The sequence below is a fragment of the Lissotriton helveticus genome, chromosome 4_1 (assembly GCF_964261635.1).
Source record: "Lissotriton helveticus chromosome 4_1, aLisHel1.1, whole genome shotgun sequence".
Lineage (NCBI taxonomy): Eukaryota > Metazoa > Chordata > Amphibia > Caudata > Salamandridae > Lissotriton > Lissotriton helveticus.
In genome coordinates this window covers 443,882,785-443,907,512 of record NC_136063.1, presented here as the reverse complement: position 1 = coordinate 443,907,512, position 24,728 = coordinate 443,882,785, and the positions used below count along the sequence as shown (strand labels likewise).

At 48.5% G+C, this 24,728-nt stretch overlaps 1 protein-coding gene across 1 annotated transcript in view; it reads left to right on the top strand.

The window, feature by feature from the left end:
* DPY19L4 (dpy-19 like 4) overlaps window positions 1–22,154 on the top strand; it is a 672,410-nt gene extending 650,256 nt beyond the window's left edge. The window contains exon 19 of the mRNA XM_078687017.1: window positions 19,401–22,154. Coding sequence (XP_078543143.1) covers window positions 19,401–19,565 — 165 coding nt within the window. The 3' untranslated portion in view covers window positions 19,566–22,154. The remainder of the gene's footprint in view (window positions 1–19,400) is intronic.
* The last annotated feature ends 2,574 nt before the right edge of the window (window positions 22,155–24,728 follow it).

Genomic DNA, 24,728 nt, shown 5'->3' with positions numbered 1-24,728 from the left:
AGAAAGAGCACATCGAGTCCCGGGGGGTCGTCCGAAGCAAGGAGTGGCACCACGACCGATCGTTGCAAGACTCTTCAATTTTAGAGACAGAGATGCGATCTTGCAGGCGGCGAGAAATTCTCCCCCAGTCCGGATTCAAAATTCCACCTTGGCGTTCTTTCCGGACTACACGGCAGAGGTCGCACGTAGGAGGAGAACATTCTTCGAAGTCAAGAAAGAATTGAGGGCGAGAGAACTTCCCTATGCCATGCTTTTCCCAGCCAAGTTGAGATTAGTGGCTGAAAACAAAACGTGGTTCTTCGAAACTCCGGAGGCTGCACACGACTGGCTGGAGGGATGGAGACAGACGGGGCTACCTCGCCGCTCCACAAGACCAAACAAGAACCGTACTAATGGCTCCCGATCAGGCTCACACGTATCCGGAGGAGACGTGGATCCGCACTCCCCACTGAGCGAGGCACATGCAACTGAGGACAACGACGAACAATGAATTCCCGAGTTTACTAACCTAGTGAAAATGTAGCATTGGCCGGGCGGGCTGTCAAGGACACCGGGCGGAGGTCCTCCGTGGACATGGAGGGAGGCCGCCGACTCCGGAGAGTCCCTCACCCCAGCGAGCAAGTACTGTGTTTGGGGTTTGGATCAGGCACTCTGCTAAGTTGGGGGGGCGGGCAGTTCAGGGTCCGTCTAGCAGGGGGGCAGGGAGGGGGGGAGTTGGGAAGGGGGGTGTTTGATTGTTTTGAATTACTTTACAGGTGTAGATTGGAACCACGAGGCACACACATTACCTATGGCGGGCTCATGTCGAGTTCTTAGATCCCAAATTCTACGGTACATAGACTTTCTCAACCGCAGAAGCAATGGCACGCACCACACGGAGTGACATTGGGAGGGGGGAATGGGGGGTAGGGCGCATGGCACCTCTGCAACTTATGTCCTGGAACGTGAGAGGTCTGGGGGACAAGGTCAAACGAGGTTTGGTGCTACACAGTATAAAGAGGTCCAACCCGGCCCTAGTCCTGCTGCAGGAGACACATCTCACAGGCGCAGCCACACACGCCTTAGACAGGAAAGGCTACCGTATGATCGCTCATTCGGAATTCACAAGGGGGTCCCGTGGGACGGGAACAGTAATGCACCGATCCTCCAGATTTATACTTCAGTCCACAAAGGTAGACACGCAGGGCCGCTTCGCAGCAGCACTCGGGCAATGGGAAGGGAGACAGCTGAATATAGTTTCGGTGTACGTTCCGCCGGCGCTGCACACGATAGCTCTCCCAGAGCTTGGAAAATTTCTGTTGGAACTCCCAGACGGGGACCTCATTGTAGGGGGGGATTTCAATGCAGTGGCGCATAACACATTGGATAGGTTCCCGACACGAACACAGGCTCCAGGGCCCTCCCGGCTACATGACTTCCTAGAGGCACAAGGCCTGATAGACCTTTGGAGGCGCCTACACCCGACTGACCAGCACTACACTTACCACTCAGCGGTCCATGACAGTCTGTCACGGATCGACTATTTCCTGGCACCGGGGCATGGGCTGCTCACTGTCGAAGACGTACAAATTAAACCGAGGGGTGTCTCGGACCATTCCCCGTTGACGCTGACCCTTTCCAACCCGGAACGGTCCCGAGAGCGCATATACCCGATATTTCCGGGCTACCTTAAGGTCCCACAAGTGACCAAGGCTCTCAAATCGGCGACAACATGCTACCTCACGGAGAATACTGGCTCGGTTTCATCCCCATCGGTCCTATGGGAAGCTTATAAAACGGTCCTCCGAGGCCAAGCCATCTCCACAATAACGAGCTATAAGCGCTCCCAGAAAATGGAACTACTAGACTTGGAGGACAGGCTCGCCAAGGCAAATGAAGTTCATATGGCTGACCCGACTGGAGACACGCTCCACGCATTACGGCTGTGTCAGCAACGTCATACTGATCTTCTACGCAGTAGAGTGACCGAACACATGACGGCCATTACGAATAGGATATACGACGTAGGGGATAAGGCAAGTAAGCTCCTAGCCTGGCTAGAGAAAAAGCGGGAGGGACAGAGGACTATCTTGCAACTGAAAGACTCTGTAGGGGCGATGCACACCCGCCCTGCCCGGATAGTCGAACTCCTGGCAGACCACTTCCAGGCGGTGTATACCTCTGACATAGAGGTTACCCGGGAAATGGCGGAGACGGCGCTCGTGGGAGTGCCCACCCGCACACTATTGCAGGAAAACGTTGAGGACCTAGAGTCAGACTTGTCTGCTGAGGAGATAACATCGGCTATCGCGGCACTGCGCCCGGGAAAAGCCATGGGCCCCAACGGAATCCCGATTGAATGGTACAAAACCATGTCGGACACGCTCGCAACACCGCTACTCAACATGTACGTAGACAGCTTAGAACGAGGACGCTTGCCACCTGATCAGTGCATGGCTACCATTGTGGCGATCCCGAAACCTGGCAAGCCCCCTGAAGATTGCGGCTCCTACCGGCCGATTTCCCTCCTAAATGCAGAAAGCAAAATCCTAGCGAAATTGTTAGCCAACAGGCTGCTGCCTCACCTTAGCCACCTCATACATCCGGACCAATCGGGATTCATGCCGCACAGGAATACGGCGCTGAATCTCAGGCGCTTACATGGTGTTATGGCGAGAGCTCCGTTGTTGACAACCGACGCAGCGATCCTCTCATTGGATGCCACAATGGCGTTCGACTTGGTAGAGTGGCGGTACCTCTTTGCAGTCCTGCACCATATGGGCTTCGGCCCGAAATTCATAGGGTGGATCAAGCTACTGTACGAGAAACCGGTGGCGCGGGTGACTGCAAACGGACATGTCTCGAGAGTCATTTCATTAGCGAGGGGCACGAGACAAGGCTGCCCGCTCTCACCACTACTGTTTGCCCTGGTATTGGAGCCATTGGCGACTATCATTAGGACCACGCCACTGATGCGGGGCATTGACTGGGGTGATGGCTGGGAGGACAGAGTGTCCTTATATGCTGATGATATGCTAATATACCTAACTAACCCGGCGGAAGGGATTCCAATATTACTGGCATTGTGTGAGAGGCAGGGTATTGCATCGGGTTACAAGATTAACTGGACGAAATCGGTGCTCTACATGCTGCATGGGACCCCGCCACGTCTGGAGGTGGACTGCCCCTTGGTGGTAGAGGAAGTTTCCTTTAGATACTTGGGGATTCAGATCACCCGCGATCAGGTGACCTTTCAGGATATGAATCTGAAACCGCTGCTCGACAGATTGAAAGCGGACGTGCGCCACTGGAAGACACTCCCGCTGACGTTGTTGGGTAGAGCGGCGCTTTTCAAAATGATGGCGCTGCCCCGGTTCCTCTATGTTTTGGAGAACACACCGACACTGGTTCCGCCTTCCTTTTTCAAACAGATATCGGGGCAACTGTCAGGACTGTTGTGGGGAGATAGTCCGGCAAGGATAGCACAAGTGAAACTGATTAGGGATTGGTACAGTGGAGGGATTGCACTCCCAAACCTGGAATTGTACTATTGGGCGGCGCACCTCAAGGTGATTAACCAGTGGTTACATGCACCGCAGGAGGACCCGGCGTACTTAGCGGACAGGCGGCAGCTTGGCACTAATACACTTCTGGCCCCGCTCTACAACAAAGGCCTCATGGCAAAACTGGTCGGCCCAACTAAGCACACTGTAACGCTGTGGCATAGGGCTCAATCCCGTCTGAAGTGGGGGGGGGTGATTACACAACTCACACCCTTGTGGGACTCTAGGGCGCTGGGAAACTTGAGACGTAGTAAAGGATTTGACCACTGGGACACCATAGGGATTTCCACGGTGGGTGATCTGTGGACAAGAGAGGGGGTGGTTCCGTTTGACACTCTGAGAGAACAATATGAGCTGAACACCACTGAGACATATCGATACATACAGATTAGACATGCATTACTAGGTGCACTGACACCAGGTACTCAGGTCCCGGAATCGGCCCCTTTAGAAGACCGACTACTCACTGATTACATGGAAGCTAGCGCTACATCCCTCACATATCGTAAATTAGTGAATAATTTGCCAGACCCGTTACAGAAGTTGAAAGAGAAATGGGAGGATGATGTTGGTGCCCTGGATGAGGCAGAATGGAATGCCGCAATGGCATCGTCTAGAGAGGCGGGGATATCAGCAAGGTTCCGATTGGTACAGTTCAGGATATTGCACCGAGTGTACTACACACGCACCACACTACACAAATTCCAGAGGGCAGATCACCCATATTGTCTGCGAAATTGTGGGGAGGAGGGGACGCTTTTCCATACCCTTTGGTCCTGTCTGAACATACTAGACTACTGGAACCGTGTGGCACGCACGATCGCCCAGACGCTGCAGCTCCCGTTCACTCCTGACCCTAGAATTTGTTTGTTAAATGTATGGGGCCCGACCGACCTGACATCACAAGGGCGGAAATGAGTGGTTATAGGGGTGATGTTAGCGAAGCGAGACATAGCGCAAAGATGGGGGGCATCCGAGACACCGACTCTGACGCAGTGGTGCAAAAATATGGATATGCTCATGATGGTGGAGCGGGCGGTGTATCAGCAGAGGGCCAATCCACGTAAATGGAACAAAATATGGCTGCCATGGAATGTTTACAGGGGGGAGCCTTGTGAACCTTTACAGGAAGAAGAAGATATAGATAGTTCAGAGGAGGAGGAGGAGGATGTAGTGTAAAAATGGGATTGCGGGTGGGGTGGGGTGGCAGGGGTGCGGATTGCCTGGGTACTATCTCGCCCTTCTGGCGTAAGGGATGATAAGAATACGTGTGGGTGGTGCATACCGGCCGCCGGTCTGACGCAACTAGAAAGCTTACGTATACCTATCATACTTCTGTAAGACCGAGCTGTACACCTGACTGTTGTTTGTTGTTTAATGTTAAAGAAAAAAGAAATGTTGCGAGTCGAATTGAAAATGGCGGAATGTTGACGCCACATATCTGAATGCTTGAACTAATACATATGCTGACATAATGCTACAATAAAAACTTATAAAAAAAAATAAATTAAAAAAAATTCTGAATTCAATCTCCATGATCGGTTCTTGGGTTGGGAGGGCAGAAGTCTAAGAGGGATAGAGACCGCTACATGATCATAAATGGTAATGGGTTCAATGTTAGCAGATAAGGTGTTTCTGTAACAGGGCATTATCAACTAAAATGTAGTAAATCCTAGAGAAACTATTATGAAGGGGAGAAAAAAAAGTGAAGAAATATCTCAGCAGGATGGCTACATCTTGTACATTTGCAATTTTTTCTGTTTGTATCTTTTATGTAACGCATGTAATCCTTCTTAGTCCTATGTTTTGCAACTGGTTCTTATGTTAAGCGTTCTGACACCTTTGGGTAAAGTTCGCGTATAAAATCGCATTAAATAAATAAATATGTGCGTGCACCGTGCATATATCTGGTCGGGGTGAAATGAAAATGAGGGGGGGAGGGAGGTGCCGGGGGCCGGGGCGCCTCCCTCCGAGGCCTAGCTAGCAGCTAACTGGCAAAATCAATCTGTCAAGTGCCAGCCTAAGGGGCGCCTCCTCCGAGGCCTAGCGAGACCTATTGGCTATGCCAATGCTTGTCTCATATATGCTTTGAGTATGGAAAGCAAAGAGCGCTGCAAGCAGCAAATGCCTTCTTCGTGGCGCTTTGGTGTGTGGCCTTGAGATAGATTGTTCGTTGGTGATGTTTATGTCGTCATGTGAGTTGTACTGCAGTGTGGTTGGTGGTCTTATTCAATTATTTTCAAATTACAAGTTTCCAAGCACTAGTTCGATTTGTAGTGTACCGACTTGAGGCATTTTAAATTCCACCATGTTCTCCAAATATCAACGTATGAAAATATACGTTCACTTTTCATCTCGAATGCACCCTTTTCGATTTTGGTACACATATATTAAATTAACAAAGCAATAGCTTCTAATTTAACAGGCATGGTTGCACACAGGAGAGCTACTTATTATAGGTAGCTGGTGAGCTTCTCCTTGGAGAAGCCTGCACTAGACATAGAGCTCCACACACAGTCCCACAACGAACAGTGCAGCGCGTGTGTGTTTAGGGCCGGATGCTACTAGGTTGCACCAGACACGCAGAGAAGGTGCAACTGCCATGCGTTCGGGTGCCATGCGCTTGAAGACAGTACAGGTGGATTGCCCAGCTCGCGTGTGCCAGTGAGTGCCTTGGCGCGGGATAAAACTTCTATGGGTGGCTTCTGCACAGGCCAGCAGCATGTCACTATGGAGGCGAGGGCCGACTGCACATCACCTTCGGCTCGTTGCCACGTGGTCTGCGGTATTTGGGAAGATGGGTCCTCGCCTCTTCTTGTCCCCCTGCTCCTCGCTCCTGAGAGGGGGGAGGGGGGTGGCTGCCACATCAGGGTTTACTGGCTGCCAATGCAGCTACTTGGGCAGGCTTTTGGGTCAGTGCCACGGGGCTTGCTGTACTTTAGGGAAGGTGCCTGCTGCACTGTTTGAACATCTGCCCCTTCATATTGCGCTAGAGGCACTGGCTATTTAAGTAAGTGGTTGTAGGGGGTAGTGCTGGCAGCCAGGTTGGGGAGTTGGTGAGCAGCAGTGCTGCTACCCTACGGAGGAGGAGCGGCTGCTGCCGTAGAGTAGCAGTGCTGCAAGGGCCCCAGTGGCAGACACGAGACGAGAGATGCCCCACTTATTTTGGGATGGGCCGGAGTAAGCTGGGAAAGTGGAGCAAATGTACAAACCATAACAAATTATTTACATCTACGTTTTCTTCTATACTGGTTGCTTTACTTTAATACTAAATACGGTGTATCTTCATGATGTCACAGCGCACTACAAGCTACTTTAACAGGCATTATGCAAACGGATTGGGGGAAATTATGCTGTGCCTGTGCCACCACGCACTTCACAGTCACAGACAAGAAGATGAAGACACTCACTATACTGATGACTACAGCAGGCAGGCACACCGCACGACTCACGACAAGCAGTGGTCAGGTCACAGAGTCACGACAGGTCTACTACAGAGTCTGTAGTGTATACACACTCTCCTCGTGACTCTGCCTCGTCGTGTTGTTGAGGCACGCCAGGCGCAGTAACGTCACGTGCGAAGCCACATGTGATTGGCCACAGCCACCACCCACGCGCGGCACCAGTGCTGAACTCTCTGCCAGTGTATACTCAGCCAATCCTGGCGCAGCTTAACAGCGCCCGCTGCGCCAGGATTGGATAAAGAGCAGGGTTAAAACTGCCCATTTGAGACCCGGGGCACCCGGGTCCCTGCCTGTTTGCGAGCTACAGGAGAGGAGGAGGAGGGAAGGGACTACTGTGTGTGCGCATGCGTGGGCCAGTCGTAAAAAATGACTAGTCCAAAATGCGCACACACAGTGCTGCCTGCTGCGCTATTTCTGCTCAGCTGGCTGCGCTGTCAGTCACTCCCACAGCCCCGCCCCCACCCTTCCGCAATGTCCGATTCTGGGGCTTGTTGTCCCGGTACAGCTGGCTCTCATTAGACTGTGAGTGCGCTTAGGATAACATAATTTATTTTTGATTCTTCTCACATTACCATATCTAATTAAATGTGTGACGTGACGACGGTGGCTAGTGGGGCAGCGCCCCAACGCCCCCACCGCCACTGGTGAAGTCATTACCATTGGAGTTATGCAACATCCAAACGTCTGCTAGGGCATGTGCAGTGCCTTATGGGCCTTAGGGATTATATATTTAAAGACTGAGTGCCTATCTAGAATAGTATCCATTGATAGGTTGAAGTCACCTCCCAAAATGATGTGGGTATTCGTGGTGTGCAGGGCCATCTTGGCAGTTAGGTTAGACCAAAAGGTAGGGTCATCTACAGTCGGTGCATATTGCAAACACTCCTAAATCACCTGCTTGAAGTTGGGTATTTAACCACCTGCCACAATTGTCCTGCTACGACATGATGGAAAGAGCAGAAGTCCTATATTTTAATGTAACAACTCCATTCTTCTTTAACACAGCTGGGGAACATGAGAAGTCCTGCACTCAGCCACCGCAATTCTGTATGTCCAATCCTTGTCTCCTGTAAAAACACAACATCCCTTTTCAAAAAGTAACAATAGTCCAAAACCTTCCTGCGCTTCACCGGATGGTTAAACCCGTTTGTATTTACCGAATTGACTCTCAGCGTAAAGGTGATCTATTAAACAACCATAGCTTAAAGTGTTTTATGTGAGAACACATGGCTCTGAAGGAATAGAGGAGAAAGAGAAAAGACTAAACCACAAAACAAGAACACTCTGAGTACAGGGAGATCACCCCAAAGAGGCAAAAAAGTTTTGGACTAGGCAGTGGGGCACACACACAGTGGGAAACTAGAGCCCATCCCCTCAAGACCCAAAAAGCAAACAAGGTTAAACATTATTTTGGATAGTCATGGTAAAAATATGACACCACCGTCAAAAAGCACGTATGTTGAATGAATGAATGAATTCTATCTTATATCGCGCTAACTTAGCCCAATGGGCGTCAAGGCGCCTAAATCAAATAAAGAAACAAACCAGGTCAGACAGCAGTATCTCATTGGTAAGCTCTGGTGAAATACCAGGTTTTCAAGGCTTTTTTAAACAAATCGATAGAGGGTAAGATTTTTATTTCCATCGGAAGAGAATTCCAGAGCTGAGGAGCAACGACAGAGAAAGCTCTTGCTCCCCATCTGGTCAATCTAACACGAGGCACTACCAAATGATGTAACCCGGCAGATCGTAGGCATCTCGTGGGTACATAACGGGTGAGCAGTGTACCAAGTGCGTCTACAGAGCCAGCCGCGAGTGCTCTATATGTGAGACATAAGAGCTTAAAGAAATGCTAAACTGGACAGGGAGCCAGTGAAGATCTCTCCTAGCAATGGTGGCAGATGATGCTATGGCAAGGGCCAGAACGAAGCGCGCTGCGGCGTTCTGTACAGTTTGCAATCGATGGATAAGGCCCTTGTTGGACTCCACATAAAGAGAATTACAGTAATCGAGCCTGGAGCCAACGAGACCAATTGCAATTGGTTTGCGGGCCTGGAAGGAGAGATAATGGAGGATTCTCTTTAAGATCTTGATAACACCCCAGCAGGTGGCCACGGTCCTATTCACTTGGAGCGTCATGGAAAGTGAGGTGTCAAAAATGACGCCGAGATTTCTGGCCGATTGGGAGGGAGTGGGGCAGATGCCAAGAGATGAAGGCCACCACTCGCTCGACCACATGTGTTGGTCTTTAGCAAAGACCAAGACCTCTGTCTTGTCGCCATTCAGCTTTAGGGAGTTGAGGATCATCCACTCCGCCACACGCTGCATGCATGACCTAAAGCTGAATGCGGATGTACTGACAGAGTGGGCCAGTGACACCATGATCTGGGTGTCGTCGGCGTAAGACACCACCTCCATCCCCTGCGATCTTACTAGTCTGGCAAGGGGGGCCTCATAAATGTTAAATAGGGTCGGACTAAGAGCCGACCCCTGTGGCACCCCACATTGCAATGACTTGGCAGGGGAGAGGAAATCTCCAAGCATAACTCTCTGTTCTCTATCATGGAGAAAGGAGTTAAGGAGACTCAGGGCTGGTCCCGTAACCCCTGCCTCCCTAAGCCGAGATGTTAACATGGCGGGAGACAGAGTATCGAATGCAGCCGTGAGGTCTAATAGAACCAGTACTGTAGTTTGGCCAAGGTCAACTTTGCGGCGAATATTATCCACCACAACAGTGAGAGCGGATTCAGTGCTATGATGTTTTCTGAATCCGTGCTGCGAGCTATCAAGATATTCACCAGTCTCAATAAAAATGGAGAGATGTGTATTAAGATGCGATTCTAGCATCTTTGCCGGGGCTTGCAGTAAAGAAATGTGTCTAAAGTTCTTAAGGTTGCCCGGGTCCAGAGATGGTTTTTTAAGGAGAGGCTTCACTATGGCCTTCTTCCACACCGGCGGAAAGGTACCCTGGACAATAGCCCCGTTCATAATTTCAAGCAGGGGCGGAAGGATACTATTTCTACATTCCTTTAACTTTTTTAGAGATACAGGATCCATTGGGGAGGAGGATTTAGTCCTGTCTAAGAGGAGGTTAAGTCCTTCCAGTGAAAGAGTTGGAAATTGGGTGAGGGATGCAGAGGAACCTTCAACCAGAGTATCAAGGTTGACTATATTGAGAGGAACGCCATCATCCAGGGAATGTCGTTGAGCTTCCAAAGAAGCGTGGATATCCGTGATTTTACTATAAAAGAAATCCGAGATGTTATTACAAAGATCTTGTGAACTCACCACTGGATCTGGAAGTTGGAGAGAGCATAGCGAGTCAGCAATTTTGAAAAGTTCTCTGGGTGAAGTTAGAGAACTTGTGAGATTGGAAAAATACTCCTGCTTTTCCGTGATCACTCTCTGTTTATATTCCCGCAAAGCGGACTTGTGTTCCTCCCGGTCCCTCATGTCCCAAGATTTCCTCCAAATTCTCTCCTTACTCCTACAGCTCCGCCTCAAAAGTCTCAGATGTTCAGAGAACCAGGGAGCAGTGGGTTTCTGCCTCGCCACATAGCGAAGAGAGGTGGGAGCAAGCTTCTCAACTGCAATAGAGATGGAATCAGAGAGTACTTGAGCTGCCTCACTCGCCTTCTTTAAGGAGAAAGGCTCTGTGGCCCGAACATAGGGGGCAAGTGCTTCATCAGTAATATTTTTATAGTTTCTCCTAAGAACAAATGCGGTGGCGGCCTGATTAGCCATAGCCGAGGCAGGGAGAACAAGTTCTAACGGCACTGCAAAATGGTCTGACCAGACCAACGGCAAAGGGGGACCAGTAGATAGTCTTGAGTCACTGGAAAAAACCCCGTCCAGAATATGGCCAGCCTTATGTGTAGGGCTGTTAACCAACTGAACGAGATCACCAGCTTCAAGCGACTCAATTAGTGTAGAGGTATCCTTTGAACCAACATCCTCAAGATGGAAGTTAAAATCGCCAAGAATAGAGAGACGAGGTTTTCCAAAATAGGGTTCAAGGATTCTAAGAAGATCTACACAGAAACTAGCTCTAGAACCAGGTGGTCTGTATATAAGTATCCCGGTAAATGAGACAGATGGGGCACACCAAATGCAGAAGTATAGTGCTTCAAAAGAATCTTGAGGCATCGATAAGGATTTGATGGTGCAGGAAAGAGAGGATTTATAGAGGATGGCAAGTCCTCCACCTCTACGAAGCGGTCTGTCATGTCTATGGAGAGAATAGCCATTAGGAATGGCTAGGAGTAGATCATGACCGGAGGAGTGCGAGGCCCATGTCTCGGTCACAAAGACCCAATCTGGCTGTCTCTCTTCTACAAACTCGTGGAAAGCAACGTTATTTTTAATAAGCGAGCACGCGTTTACCAAGAAACCCTTTCTAAAAGGGATAGTAGATCTTTTTCCAAGGCAAGAATGGGGTCTTATTATAGCGGGGCAAGGAAGCGAAGAGAAGCTCTGCATGTAGGACAATGAGGGGAATGTAAGATCCCCGCAGGAGAAAAGCAATAGTGACAAGAATGCGCAGACGGTTTGAGCGCCAGCAGATCGGATATAGAATATTGCCTGATTACCTCAAAAGATGGAAGAGGAGAAAAAGCCGGGTCCAGTCCGTCCTGCAGCCCGTCCTCTGCGCGGACGGGCGCAGACGGGCTGAACTCAGGCGTAACTCCGGCGGATATCCGGCGATCCCGCTGCGCGATGACGCTGCGCGTCGGCATGGCTTGTATTTGTACTGGTCCAGCCTCCTAGTGAGAACTAGACCGTTGTAATCCTCACCCCTCACTGAAGATGGCCGCCAACGAGACGGGGCGAGGGTCCCGCAAAGTGCGGTGTACAACCAATTATAATGCGGGTAAGGGTGTCAGAGGTGCAAGTAAAGCGTGGCCGGCAATTACCAACAGTTAAAAACGAGGAATAAGTGATAAAATAACGATAACTAAAAAAAAGACAAAAACTGGAAAGTTTAAAATTCAGCAGAGCTGCGCAACAGGTACAGCGCTGTCAGGTAATGCGCCGAGGCTAGTAAAGGCGCTCACCTGCGATTTACCTTGTATTTGTACTGGTCCAGCCTCCTAGTGAGAACTAGACCGTTGTAATCCTCACCCCTCACTGAAGATGGCCGCCAACGAGACGGGGCGAGGGTCCCGCAAAGTGCGGTGTACAACCAATTATAATGCGGGTAAGGGTGTCAGAGGTGCAAGTAAAGCGTGGCCGGCAATTACCAACAGTTAAAAACGAGGAATAAGTGATAAAATAAGGATAACTAAAAAAAAGACAAAAACAGGAAAGTTTAAAATTCAGCAGAGCTGCGCAACAGGTACAGCGCTGTCAGGTAATGCGCCGAGGCTAGTAAAAGTTGTGAATCATAAAAAATACTAAATTGAATAGGCAAGGGAAATGAAACCTATAATTAACTACCTTTATGTAACCCCAATGGTTAACATTAATCACAGATACAATAGAAAAATGCATCTCATGCTGTGACCAATCTGAGTGACGAAACAGATCTACACATAGACAAATATAGCTATGTCTGTTCTCAGCTCTCCCGGGGGCCAGCCACCCATAACAGCAGGCAGAACAATCAGATATACAGTGAGACCTGCGAATGAGAATGCTCTGAAGAAAAATGAAACTGAGCAAATATAGTGGGCAATAATACTTGTAATCCAATCTTCCTAAAAAACAAGAGTACCATTTCTAGAGCTCTATAATAACAAAGAGGACCAAGACAATAATCAGACCTAAACATAACAACACAGAGTTTGGTTACTTTGGGTCTATTCAGCAGCACGTAATATGCCCAAGTAATAATAGGATATGAGGCTGGAGATACAGGATTCAAGTGACACACATAACAATAACAATACATTATCGAGTGTCTCCAAGAACTTTACAGGGCAACATGTAATAGCCAAATATACACGAGGGCCAAAGACCCAGGATTTGGAAATGTAGATGAGCATTCAGCTGGAGCCATTGGGACTAAAGGAAAATTGTCACAAAGACGCAATGAAGACGGGGTGGAAAAGTGTGGCACTCCCACCCCCATCCTCCACCGCTGCAGGGACAAAAAAAGAAAACATGTTAAAGGGTAAATAGTCATACAAATTACTAGATTCTATTAACACATTTGGCCTAATTCACAGGGGTTACCAAACCAGAATGGAGGAAAAGTAATCGGTAGAGCCAAGGCTCCGAAGAACTTGACAATGGATATGGGAACAAGTCAGACAGAATATTTTCCGATCTCATGGTAGTAAATGACACCGCATAAGCGCCTTTTCTAACAAGTCGTCTAGGCTTGTCACTGGCGTCCGCCATCTGGGTTTTAAAGGTGTTTACAAGAAAAGTTACCAATTATGCTAGTTCAAAGAAGATGTGTGAACGACCCTTTAAGACATCTCTAAGTGTTGAATCGCTCTTTCTGCCAAAGTCTTCCTGAGGGCCATAAAACATGTCCTCCTCATAACCGTAGCTCTTGCAAAATCCTAAGATATTAGATCTTGGCATCCTTCCATTGGACTAAGTTGACTTTCCTCATGTGTGCTAAAATCAACTCTGTGTTGGTTGACGTAGAGGTTTGAATATCAGAGCTCGAGGGGATGACGCAGTCTTAGATCTGTGGGTGGGGACCCAATAATCACACTCCATCTCTAAGTACCTACCAAACAAAAGACCCAGGGTTGGTGGTAGCCATTTTTTCTATAAAGTACACCACTGTCGGGCAGTAGGTTCAACATCTTCCTGAAGGCCAAAAATTCAGATTGCCACATATTTTGCGATCCTCTAAATCGGTAATATTGCATCTAAGTGAAGCTATCCTCGTGTCAGTTCTGGCCAGGCTCCTTTGTTTGGCAGATATACTATCTTCTTCCATACCAATTCTACTCTCTGTGTTGGACACTCTGAAATTAAGGTCTTTAGGATTTTTACGAATGCCAGACACTCAACTTGTAAGATCTCCGTATTGGTTTTGGTGGTTTGAGCTATGTCATGTACCTCGTTCAATAGCATCTCATGTAGAGGAGTTATCCTGTTCCTTCATTACTAGACTTTCTGGAAAAGCGGTGGGGGTTCTTGTTTCGTCCTCTTAAGGTTTCCCTTCCCCTCTTTCCTTCCTTCTCCTTATGGTCCTTTGAATCCACCATCATTAGCCTCAAACACGTCAAGAAGCAAAATGCTCGCCTGGTTTCAGAGGGAGCACAGAACCCTTTTAAATTTCAAAATTACATTGACCCACATCGGGATTAAAACATGCTGCAGGGGAGCATGGAGATTTGAGGAGATAATTGAAGGTGGCGTAACAGTGACCAAAGAGTGAACAGCTGGAGGAACTAGAGTAAGGGTTCAGTCAAAAATACATGAGGCCAGGTCAGCAGGAAGTCATTAGATTGAGCATTAGGCATGCAAACAGTAACAGACCTGGCCAGGAGAAACACAGGCGCGGTGAAAACACACAAAGGTTTGTAAAAGAATACCACTGGGTCCACGGGATGAAATCGTTGGACTGAAAGCCACATTCATGGAGTAGTGATTATTGCACTAGTATAACTCTGGGGGAGGGTGCTGAAGAAAGGAGGTGAAATACCATCCGGTAAGTAGATTAATCACTGCATTATTGCGATACCACAAACTCATGAAGCGCAAAACATTAGCACTTGCGGCATCATTTTCCCAGTGTCGTGATGATTCAGGAGCCCCAGCCTCTTCTCATGGTCATCATTGTGCCACTTGTATGGCAAGGGAATGCACCGCTTTAAAATTGCCTGTTTATCGCTGGAGCACTGGATAAGAGACAATGGGCATATTTGCAAGAACTTAACGCCGCCATAGGGACCATTTTTTTACATTACGGCTGTGTTTTTTTTATTGCCATATTTACAAGTTGCCGCTAACTCCTGTTAGCGGCATTTTTTTAACGTTAACGTGAATTTTTTCTAGCTGCACTTCTGTTAGTGTGATTTACGGAAAATGAGATGCAAGGTAGGTGTTCCCACGTAAAAACTCCCAGAAAACACACAATGCGATATTTACAAGGATTTCCTTTTACGTCACTAAAGAAAAAAACTGCTGCTAAGTTCAATTAGAGGCAGTTTTTTAACATCAGAAAATACCTGGTCTTAAAAATTGTGCAAACACACTTGGTGCCTCATTTAGGAGGTTTTGGTGCTGGACAGCCCATCAAGGAACATTTCTGCACTGCCCTGCAACCAAACAAAAGAGCAGGAATGCCCCCCATATCTATAACATAGGACGCATTCCTGTCTTTTTCCCCTACGTTGGCCACAATGGCTGTCATGCGCCAATGCAGGCACCCTTGCAGCATGGTACAAGGGTGCCTGCGTTTCGGAGCTGATTGATATTGTGCAGGTAGGGACATCTTCCTGCACAAAACCAATCAATCCAGGTGATTTCCTATTTCTATGTGAGCCTGCGGGTGGAGGAGGGCCTCGAACTCATGGCCTTCGGGTCAGAGGAAGCAGCAGCAGATGATGGGGATGGCAGCAGCAGCTACCAGATGGTGCTGCACTGTGGAAGGAGCAAGTCCACTAAGGGACAGTTCCCCTGTACACCCAAAAGCGCACTAACAGGGTACGAGTAAAGGCAGCACCACACGGTCATCTCCTCCGATCTAACAGTGGCAACCAGATTCTGTGTTCCCCAGTAAGTAATGGCATATCAAGCTGCGCGCCTAAGGACCTGGACCCGAACCGACCACCGTGCCCCTGGAACCCGCTGCCACTAATGGCCGATATCAGCAACTTGAGCCAGTTTGTGCACTTTCCTCGGCAATGTGGGTCTGCCGCAGTGCAGAGATTGCTCATGGGACAATGTGCACCACCCACAGGCGCTAGGCCTGGGCCTGACACAACCCCCGGGCCTCCTCCGCTCCCTGTCCCATATTCTCCTCACCTGGAAATCGACACCAGGGCTCAATCCACCGTGCTCTCTCCAAATCTGTGACTCTTCCAGTGGGATCCTCAGCTAGGTCGGATTTCACAAGCCTGGGTACAGCAGTCGCCTCCTAGTCCGCTGGGGAACCTCTTGATGCAAGTAATGCAACAGGGCCCTCTTATGCGCGAAGGTGCGGCGCTCCCATCACACAAGTTTGGTGCTGCTCAGGGGCCTCAGCCTCCACAGTGTCTGGGCAGCGCTACCTCCTCCAGCCTGTGATGCAGGGAGGCACGGTCCATCATCGGCAATCTCCTCCGTGCACCCCGGTGTAGTTGTGACGCGTGTTATGCAATGCAGACTTCCCCACGTCGGGTCGCAGGAGCGCCTCTACCCATCACAGCTCCAAGGGGCACCAGGCGGTCTTCTCACACAGGACAGCAATGTGTCTCCATGTGACCTGCCAGACTTCGCCACCAGGTAAGGGCGATCGCCGACGCCTCAGTGTCAACTGCTGCAGACCACAGGCTCAGGCCCGATGTGGCCCACCTCCACCATCAGGCCGCAGTAACTCCACAGCACCGGTGCCTCCCAGACTGGGTCTCAGACGCAGGCCCAGAGAGGCCTCCAAGCCCCGGGACTGTCCGTGCTTCCATGCATTAGCTGCCATGGTGTCACAAGGATGGCGCAATGAAAAGTGCTGCAGGGTGAGTGTCTGATTTGCTCAAACACTCCGTCCATCATCCCCTTTTGTATCGCTTTGTTCGCCCTAAGTTGGCAGGGTATGCTCAGACGTGAGTCCCTTGCTCACTTTGCCACTGGATTCAAGATAGCCTGGCTGATGAGGATTATGAATCCGAAACCGGTCCCAGGATGCTTGTTTCCGGTCCAGGGAAGACATGGCTTGGCGGCACAGGGTCAGACTGATTTGCATATGGCCATGTCTGAACTGGGGTGGCAGAGTGAGCTAAAGAATGGTGATGGATTAAACCCAGATCAGTTGACTGGGGGTGAGTGTTTGATTTGCTCAAACGCTCCGTCCATCATCCCATTTTGTATCGCTTTGTTCGCCCTAAGTTGGCAGAGTATGCTCAGACGTGAGTCCATTGCTCACTTGGCCACTGGATTCAAGATAGCCTGGCTGATGAGGATTATGAATCCGAAACCGGTCCCAGGATGCTTGTTTCCGGTCCAGGGAAGACATGGCTTGGCAGTTCGGGCTGGACTGTTCCCATGAGGCACAGGGTCAGACTGATTTGCATATGGCCATGTCTGAACTGGGGTGGCAGAGTGAACTAAAGAATGGTGATGGATTAAACCCAGATCAGTTGACTGGGGGTGAGTGTTTGATTTGCTCAAACGCTCCGTCCATCATCCCCTTTTGTATCGCTTTTTTTCCCCAGCAATGTGCCACTTCTTCATTAATGAGGCCCTGATTCTGCATTTCCTCTTCCCTGGGAGTCTGGCTGGTCATCTTGGCTTCTAGGGGGTTTGTCGGGGGTTGTTGACCTGTGCTGAACTTGGTCCTGGCTGTTCCATTCTACATTCCGGTGTTTTTATTTTCGTTTACTTCCTTTGAGGTGTATTTGAAGGCTTTGTTTGCCTCTAGAGGCTGAAAAGTGGCGTTGGGATGACTAACGTGAATTTTTTTGCCGCTAATTGGCCAGCTGGCACTATTTTCACTCTAGCGTCAAGATTTTTAACGCTGTGACTCTATATTTAGTGGTAATTTCTGCCGCCTCTAACTGATCCTAAAGCCATGTTAGGGACGTATTGTAAATAGGTCGCTAACATGGCAATGGATTCCGGTGATAGTGAGCAATAAAAAGAATTGCCGCTAAGCAACATCAAAACTGCTTAGCGGCAATTCTTGTAAATATACCCCAAAAATGTGCGCGGTCCCTCCTAGCACTGTGCCGTCACATGTGTTGACTGCCGTGGTAGTCTTGGCGATACCATCTTTCCAGCACAGCATGTTAAACAAAGGAAAAGCAGGTCGGACTCTGGCACATGATTCTCGGTGTGCTCCACTCTGAATTATTCAATAAACCATATTGGGAAGTGGTAGTGACAGCAGACCCTCTGATTGAGTCCGTCCCACTACTGCCCCACAACCGCCGGATGGCGGTGAAGAAGGTACAGGCTCTCCGGAGCTCAGAAAGGACCGCCAACATCCATGCAGGCTAATCTACGCCGGCTGCATTTTAAAATACCTTACAGGGTCAAAACGCCTGCTACCAAGATCTTTAGTGTTCCCAGCAATGTTGAAGGGATTATAATTTATATGATATGGGCAGTATGTGGTTCCTACACCATATAATACTTGTGCTATGTAACAACATATCCTGTAAATCTATTTTCATACTTGTAAGATTTATTGTATCTCTAGGTGTGATGTAAAGCACTGACACACCCTACACTGTGATGAGTAGCGCTATAAAAGAATTAAATAAAAAATAAATTCGTTGATGCCATTGATATTAGTATTTGTGTAATCACTCATACACAGAGATGATTTGTTTCTTTCTTACAGTTCATGCAAGTATCTCACAAGGCCTCAAAGTCATGGTTTCTCTAAAGTGCCGTATGCCTGTGTTCCCTTTCAATGTATTGGCATCTAAATTGTAAGCAGCATGTGGCTCCCGGGCTGGTGATAAGTAAAAGAAAGGCTGATGACCACTTAATTCAGGCCTTTGTTTTGGGCCCAGCTGGAAGGGGGGAACAGAAAGCTGCATGCAGGTTGCTGCTCTGCATGCAGACAACTTTCAGGCGCTGCTGAACTGTGCTTTGGTGTCGGAAAATGGCACCAGGACAAATTCATCATATTACCCTGAGTCCAGAAATAGCTGTCGAGACTGCGACCCCGCTTGACCCCCCCCCCTACTTTCTAGCACTGACTGCCATACTGTTTCTAGAGCAGGTAAATGAGCCCTGCTCAAGAAAGTGGCCCTATAAATAAACCCTGGTTGCAGCCTATCAGTTCATGATCAGGGACTTGTCTATGATAGAAACGGGTTCAACTTCAAAGTTGCCACCTGTTCCATGGAGATATTGTTCTAGAAACTGCAGAAGAAAAGAAGGCGCCCTCTTGCGGTCAAGGTGCCCTCTTGCAGTCAAGGTGCATGCGTGCTGGTATTCCTCTAATCGACAGTGGTGAAAAGGTCCAGGCAGGAGAGAACCGTCGCCTACGAAGTGCTGCCTGTACCCATGGCGAATTAAAACCTTCTTATGTCCAGAACATATAGTGAAGGGTGACTCTCGTGTGTTGTCTTACAGACCCCCAAGGGGGAATTACATGATTATTTTCCATCTCTGTTTTCTAATGTCCATGCCCTTACAAGAGTTATGCCAGACAAATTGTGTATCGATTGAACTGTAAACGCAGGTAACGCTCTTTGTTTTCATTGTTAAGTGAATTGTTTTCTGCATTAGTAATACGAAGCTGGCAGTGACTTTGGACTTGTTTCATCTCTTATGACAGGTGGTGGAAGCAGACGGGGACAGTTATGCCTACTCCAAATATGGACGATTTTGTCATGAGATAAAATTCAACTACTCTCCGTATGTCAATTACTTCACGCGGGTTTTCTGGAACAGATCCTATTTTGTGTATAAAATCAACTCTGTGATATCATTTCAGTACTGAGCCATAAAGCCTTCCTCGCCTGAAAATGGCAGCGACATATCATTAGACGGTACGTTTTCCTAAAAAAAAAAAAAAAGTTTCCTTCAGTGTGTGGGTGACGCACACATTGGTCACTCTTCTGACTGATGCTGTTTGCTGAACTGAAGACAAGTAAGTGGCAGCACACTGAACTGTGCAAGGTCGCCTAGAAGCTTTAAAGCCGGCAGATTTCTCCTCTTTACGTTGACCGGAGTTTGTTAACCAATCTATGCTGTTTGTGACTGCACTGAAACAGACCTGTTGTAGTGGCCATGAAACCCTGCACAACTCGCATTTGTGATGTTAGTGCACCGAGAGATGTGCTGATGTGCCAGGCTGACCTCTGCACGGATCGTGAACCTGAACAGCACAACTGAACCTCGAGCAGAGCCTGCAAATACCAGTCAGTCCCCACTGAAAGAGGGGCTACCATCAGTGGTCCTCCGCCTCCATCTTTAATTCTCAAACACATTCTGAATGTCTCTTGTGTTGTATGTACCATGTCCACTGAAAGCTACACGTCAACCGGGCCAACGCGCATCCACTGAACCCAGTCAGAGTCCAGATGTGGTGACACTTCTCCATCTGCAAAGCAGTGTTCACTAGCAGGACCAAAAGAGAAAGGACTGCAGCTCCAAGGTCTGAGGAAGGGTGGCTGGTCCTCCTGCCTGTGCCGTCATCCCAGGATGTTTGGGATTGTCCTTCTCACTGGATTCTGGCACATCTTCCAATGAATACTACCTGTAAAGGCCGTGCTAAACTGCTGCATTGAGAAATGTTGCCTTCAAAAATGTTTAGGTTCATCGAGATTTCACAAACAAAACTGTTTCTCAAATGTCGTATAAGCCTGGCCAATTTCCATACTTGTCTTTGCAGGTGGGCGGAGAGAGTTTAATCCTACTCCAAGATGGAGGTGGTTAATCCTACTCCAAGATGGAGGTGGTTAATCCTACTCCAAGATGGAGGTGAGATTGTGTGTGTATGTGTGATGCGATGGCATGGGGTTAAAACCGAAGAGAAGCGATGCTCATTCTTCTCACAATACTATATGAAGCAACGTCAAAATGGCTTCTGAATTGTTAAGAATGACATTAACCTTTACATGACAGCAACACATAGCATTAAAATGCACCCCGGGAGCACTCTCTTCTGACTAGCCCGTGAGAGCAGTGAAATGTCTCCTGACAATTGCACAAACGCAGTGGCCAGGGTGCACATGTTGCATTGCATCCTTGAAGCACAGGCCAGGCTTGACTTCCTGCAATGTGGGGAAAGGTAAAGCGCACGACATGAATGTAAAAGGCGAACACGACCTAACAATGTGCCTTAAACTTAGAATTGTACAGTAGCTCTATGGGCTACATTTGTTAATCTACAGTATGCGTTTAGTGTTTTCTGTGTGTTCCATGTACTGCTGATTTGCTTGCATATTTGTTTTTTAATTGCCTTTTATCCCACGCCTTTGGCTGGGGAAAATAAGTGTCCCTTCCCCTAAAATCAGTGCACTGAGTCCCAACTCGACCTATCTAAATCTTGACCGTAGTACCCTCTTTGGAGCACGTTTGACACCCACCTATAAAATATAATATCTGCCTCATCATTTTATTGTAGAAAATCGAATTACCATATTTCCTTTGTTTATTTCTGCCTACGTTTGAGTTTGTGGTTGAGAGCCCTGAGTGCCTGTGGTGTTTGGACGTGTGCCTCTTTAACAATTGCCCCGATGGCACAACTCTGTCAGGTGATAAAAAAAGTGTTCCAGGCTATGTGTTGTGATAATAGAGTAATAGTCGTTGTGCATTGGTTGCTGGTGTGCCTAATGGCACTTTTGTTGTATATATTTCATTATTTTTTAAAGATATGTAAATATGCTTTTTAACCCAGTAGAACAAGAGAAACAGCACATCTTTAGCAATTTATTGTGACTAGTTCTATTTTTAAGTTCACTAGACATCATGTGTGGCTTGTCCTCTGAGATTCTGGAAGTGTCTTATTGATGTCAGGTGATCACTCCTGTGATAGTCATCCCTTGGTACCCCCCTTTCACCACGACCGTGTGGTTTTAAGAATCTACACCGGCAACATTTCACCACCCGCCCCCCCTCCCCACCTTGCTGTTGCCCAGAGGGCCTATACTTTACTCTGGCACCTCTGTTCCCTCAGAAGAAAGGTCGCATCTTCAAACAGGGCGACACGCAGGGTGCTGAATGAACAATTTCAATAGTTAGATTTCTCTACCCCCCTAGGGCAGCCCCACCGTAGAACAACGTTCAGCTTTTCTCCCTAGCAGGAGTCAGGGCAGTTTTTCTACAAAAAATAAATATTGAAGTTACCTATTAGGAGCAGACGTGGATGCTAGGTCGAGTGTCATCCACAGCAGTATTTTGTAGCCGGTTTTCTTCAAAGCTGTGTTTTTTAGTAAATGCAAGAAGAATGACACATCTTACCAATGCCAAAAATATTGCTGTCATGTTAAGAATTCACTGCGAGTGTTTTTATTAACATCTTTTTCTTCTTTAATCATGGTTTGTTTCTTCCTGCTGATGCTCCTCATTAAATCAGTTGCTTACATTCTGCGTTTGCCGGTGTCATCATTGTTGTATCCTGTGCTCTGCAGTCAGGGCTGCCTGTCTCCTTTTGTCCTTGTCGCTCATTGATATCCTTCCTACTGCAATGTTCCGTGCTGTCCCAGCGCCCTCATTAAAAACAAAAAACTGCCATGACAGCCTTCTAGAAACGTGCTGCCGCGCGCCATCTTTTGTCCTGCTCTGCTACGCAGGATCAGGGAAGCACACATGCCTCCCAGCCATCGGCAACTGTGAGACTGCTGGCAGGCACTAAACCACAAATCTCCCGCGCTCTGCTGCGGCTCCCACCTGCTCACCTTCCATTTCCCTTGAAGTAAGTTTCCTCTGAAAGGCACACAAAGCTGAAACTGCCATGTACTGCATAATTTCTAATGTGATGCTTATGAGGCAAATGGGTAAAAGAAATAAAATAATGGATGCAGGTGTGTGTGTCTCTGTATATGTGTGTGTACACACACACATTACCCAGTGGTGCTCACCACTGGGTAGTTGTAGTTAGGTGTGCATTTCCATAGGAAGAGCGTTTTTTGGTTTGCTAGTAACTTTGGCTCAGGTTGACGAATCTTTACAAAGCTTTCCAAAACAAATATTTGCAACCTCATCTTCTTTCTGGAGAGTTTTGGGGTGACCCATCAAGGAAGGGGGCGATAAAAAGGTGTTCCAAAACCATTTTTCTATAAACCTGTTTAGGCAGCGCTATTGCAAAAACTGCTAAACACAAATACACCAAATGTGGCAGGAAGCTAGATCTCGGTCCAGAAAGCTTGTGTTTTGTAATATAGCCTTATAGCCCGCCGTAGAGGGCTATACCGGCTATTAAAGGCCCTCTCCAGCGTTAAAGGCCCCGAGCCGAAGGCGAGGGCCTTTAACAAGGGAGAGGGACTTTAATAGCGGTATAGCCCATCTACGAAGGGCTATAAGGCTATTAGAACATTCTGTCACTAGAGGACAGAATGTTCTAACAAAAAAACAAAGCCTTTTGGGAGCATGAGGGGATTGGAATCCCCTCAGGTTCCCTGAAGCCTTTGTTCACAGCCAGAGCTGTGAACAAAGAAGCATTGGAATGTTGGTGCTCTAGGCTTATACCAGCCATTATAAGCCCAGGGCACTCCATTGTTTTCAATGGAGCTCCCAACATTCCAATGTTCTAATTTGGTTTACATCCGTTAAGTAGGACCTCTTCCCCTGAGCCCAAATGTAATTATGAAGGGAGAGGAGCATGCGGCCAGTTTGCCAGAGCTTCTACTGGGCCCCGGAGAGCCCATCCCCTGGGGTCAAATAATGATAAAAAGGGGATGAAAGCTGCGCGTCTCCCTTTCAACAGTTGAATCTGCACAGTGACCACCAACGCTCCGGCCAAGATACAATACATTGTCTCAGGGAGCCCACCCCGGGACACTGTGGTACCCTGCCTGGCAGAGCGCGGGCATATACTCTTCCCGCACTATCCCAGTTAGGGAACTATACTTTGCTCCCATCTGGTGGGAGCAGTAACAACATGCTGCTCTTGCCAGGATGGTAGGAAAGGAAAGGTGCCAGGTCCCGCCAGCACTCAGTATGATGCTGGCTGGGAAACCTGTGGGGGCCGTGGGACCCCTGGGCTACCCATGCAGCCCCCAACATGGTAGTTTGTAGGTTCCCTGGGTGGGCCTTGGGGCACACACTACAGACCCTGGGGATGGTGTCCCCAGGGACATAAAGGCCCATTAAGGGGGCTGCACACCCCACTCCCCTTATAAAATATAAAAGCACAACCCACTCCCCTTATAAAATATAAAAGGCCCCAGGGATGGGGGCCCTTGTTGGCTTGTGGATGGGACCCATGTGCCCCTCTCCCCTTATTTAAAAAAAAAAAGGTCTTGGGGATGGAGTCCCTGGGGCTACACGTTGCTCGGAGAGGAGGCTGCGCACCATCCTCTCCTTTTTTTTTTTTTTTTTTTATAAAAAGGGGAGGGGGGCATGGGTCCCGGAAAGGCTCTGTGTGGTGGTTGCATGCCCACGTCCCATCATAAAAATAATATCTGAAAGAGACACGTTAGTATTAGATTCTTTACCTTAGAATATCCCCAGGCGTCAGACTGGATCCGGAAATTTTTGCGTAGCACTACCCTTGCGCGTCGGTAGGCGTCGTCTGCGGCTCCGTGTCCGTCGTCGGCATCGTGGGCGCCGTGATGACGTCGTCGTAGTACTTAGACGCCGCCTCCGCGTGCTGACATCAGTTCTTCTTTTTTCCGCGCCAGCAAGCGCAGATCTGGAAAAAGCAGTAACCCTAGACATTTTTTGACTAACTTTTTGAATCACTTTTTGATTGTTCTCGAAGTCTCTCGACTCCGAACGGTGCCGTAGGGATGCCCGGGTTCAAGCCCTGTTATGATTGCGACCGCCTGATGTTGGTCACGGATCCTCACCGCGTCTGTTTATCTTGTCTGGGTGTCGACCACGACGACAAGGCCTGCTCCGACTGCCGGGCCCTCTCTTCGAAAGCCAGGCGGGAGCGGTCCCGCAGGCGACTCGAACTCCGGCAGTCGGTCCCGCGCCGTGAGAGGTCCCGATCCCA